The 2,883-nt window shown below is 52.4% G+C and overlaps 1 protein-coding gene across 5 annotated transcripts in view; it reads left to right on the forward strand.

Annotated features, from left to right (window-relative positions):
• The window catches only part of ATF1 (activating transcription factor 1), a 36,531-nt gene that overhangs the window by 6,153 nt on the left and 27,495 nt on the right, over positions 1-2,883 (forward strand). For all 5 annotated transcript variants that reach the window (XM_027668513.1, XM_027668512.1, XM_027668514.1 and 2 more), the window contains 3 exons: positions 857-957; positions 1,273-1,403; positions 2,221-2,400. In XM_027668513.1, the coding sequence (XP_027524314.1) occupies positions 857-957; positions 1,273-1,403; positions 2,221-2,400 (412 nt within the window). The remainder of the gene's footprint in view (positions 1-856; positions 958-1,272; positions 1,404-2,220; positions 2,401-2,883) is intronic.

Below are 2,883 nucleotides of genomic sequence, written 5' to 3' on the forward strand. Positions count from 1 at the left end.
GTTCCAGGGAGGCTGTTCCTGTTCCAGGGAGGCTGTTCCTGTTCCAGGGAGGCTGTTCCTGTTCCAGGGAGGCCGTTCCTGCTCCGTTCAGTCCCTGCTGCAGAGCCCTCGGGCCACTGGAGTTGCACTGGGAAGTCAGTGCCCTGGCAGCAGGGCGAGGGAGGAGCTGCCCTAAAACACAGGAATTTGTCCCTGATCCTTGTCCCACACTCCTCACACCACACTGAACTGATAAACCATGGGAAGCAAAGCTGGCAGGGATTGTCAGCTGCCACTGCTGGAAATCAGAGCAGGGAGAGGAGAACACGTGTGGCTCCTGAAAGCAGTGGAGCCTCTGCCTCAGATGTTCTTGGTGCTCGTGTCTCCCTTAATCCCATTCCTTTTCCTTCCCCCTCCTGCAGGGTCCCACTGACTGGATTCTTTCCTTTTTTTCCCCCCCATTTAATTTATGAACATTGTGGCCTTGTTGTGGGGAAAAACAAGTACAACACGAGCAGGTTTTTTTTCCCTGCTGATCGTGGGCTGCTCTGTCTGTCTCTGCAGCTCAGTGGGAAAGGCTTTTCCCAGAGCTCTGTGCATTCCTCTGGACTCTGCTGCTGGCCCACAGATAAGAACAGATAAATATTTTCTTCACTAATAAGGAGCATCAGAGACAAAATAACACTTCAAGCACACAGTAGAATAAAGAAAGTTGTAGACAGTACTTGGCACATTTACTCCCTGATACGCTGCCGCCTCAAACATTATTTTCCTTGGACTCATGTTCTCACCACCAAACTCCACTGCTCCTCTGCCTACATAAACATCTGTGTTTGTCTCTGTGCATCACTGGTGTTCCTGTTCCCTCTCCCACCAGGTCTCTTCCTTGTCTGAGAGTGAGGATTCCCAGGACTCCTCAGACAGCATTGGCTCCTCGCAGAAGGCTCGAGGCATCTTGGCTCGTCGCCCCTCGTACCGGTACTGATGAGCTGGGACACACTCAGGGTTTCTGTTTGAAACCAAGAGAGGGGCTCCTTTCAATGCTTTCACACACTCTGTCCACCTCCAAGTTGTCTCCTTTGCCTTGGAACACGCAGTGGGTCTGTTCATGCACTGAACACCCTGAGCTGACAGAGGAAACTTTGACTCCTCTGACTGGAGCTGGGCCTCAGCACGATGTCGTGCAGGGGAAAATGTGCATCAGCTGGGATTTTACTCACTTGTATCATTTTGCTGAAAGTGGGGAGTGTAGCCAAATGTCAAACTCTTTTTTTTTTTTTTTTTTTTCCACAGAAAAATTTTGAAAGATCTTTCCTCTGAAGACACACGGGACAGAAAAGGAGATGAGGAAAGTCCCGGGGTCTCCACTGTCACCTCCATGTCCGTTCCCACACCCATCTACCAGACAAGCACTGGACAGTACAGTATGTTACCCAAAATACCTACACAGTTTTGATTCAACTGGCCTCAAACTACAGGTTTTGTTATATATTTGATTGAGATGAAACTCAAAAGTTGGTTATTATCTAGCGGTCAGTGGAGTTAGTACATAGAAATAACTGGTATCTACAGACTTCACATAAACTCAGTGCTTTGAAATCTTAATTTTTGCACATTAAGATATTTAAGGCTGTTGGTGTGAAGCACACAGCAGTGTTCTGTGCTGGATTTAACCCAAAATGTCAGCTCAGTGAAGACACCAATATATCTATATATCTATATCTATATATATCTCATAGGCCACACCAAAAGGTTCCTGTGGTATCAGGGAGGCAGCAAAAAATTAGGATTTGTCCCTTTGTCATCACCTGGTATTCACTGTGCTCCACACCTGCTCCAGCACGTGGAGCTCCTCCTCTCCATCCTCTCAGCAGAGGGTTTGTGCTTCAGGGGTCGTTTTCCTTCCCTGGGGGCTCCAAGAGACCTGGGGAGGGACTTTTGGCGAGGAGCGATGGGACAAGGGGTCCTGGCTTGCACCTGGAAGAGGGCAAGGTTAGATGGGATATTGGGAAGCAGTTCCTCCCCGTGAGGGTGCTGAGGCAGTGGAATGCTCTTCCTGGAGGTGTCCAAGGCCAGGCTGGACGGGGCTTGGAGCCACCTGGTCCAGCAGAAGGTTTCCCTGGGAGCGGAACGAGACGATCTTTAATGTCCTTCCCACCCCTCCCGTTCCATGATCCCATGATTTACCCGTGTTTGGCACTGCTCAGCTCCCAACCCTGCTGTCCTGTCCCTTCCCCACAGTCGCCATCGCGGCCAACGGGCTGCAGCTGGCGGGGCCGGGCTCGGACGGGGTGCAGGGGCTGCAGGCCCTGACCATGGCCAACGCCGGCGGCTCCCAGCCCACCCCCACCATCCTGCAGTACGCCCAGACCTCGGACGGGCAGCAGATCCTGGTGCCCAGCAACCAGGTGGTGGTGCAGAGTGAGTACCCCTGGGGTCACCCCGTTTGGTGTCCCACTGTCCCCTCCTAACACTGCCCTGTTTGGTGTCCCATTGTCCCCTCCTAACATTGCCCCATGTCTGATGTCCAAACACCGCCCTGTTTGGTGTCCCATTCCTTCCTAATGCTACCCCATTTCTGGTGTCCCCAGCTGTCCCCTCCTAACATGTCCCCATATCTGGTGTCCCATTGTCCCCTCCTAACACTGCCCCATTTCTGGTGTCCCATTGTCCCCTCCTAACACTGCCCTGTTTGGTGTCCCATTGTCCCCTCCTAACACTGCCCCATTTCTGGTGTCCCGTTGTCCCCTCCTAAAACTGCCCCATTTCTGGTGTCCCGTTGTCCCCTCCTAACACTGCCCCGTTTCTGGTGTCCCCAGCTGTCCCCTCCTAACATTGCCCCATATCTGGTGTCCCGTTGTCCCCTCCTAACACTGCCCCGTTTCTGGTGTCCCATTGTCCCCT

Source organism: Corapipo altera, unplaced genomic scaffold (genome assembly GCF_003945725.1).
Source record: "Corapipo altera isolate COAL_440 unplaced genomic scaffold, ASM394572v1 290, whole genome shotgun sequence".
Classification (NCBI taxonomy): Eukaryota; Metazoa; Chordata; class Aves; order Passeriformes; family Pipridae; genus Corapipo; species Corapipo altera.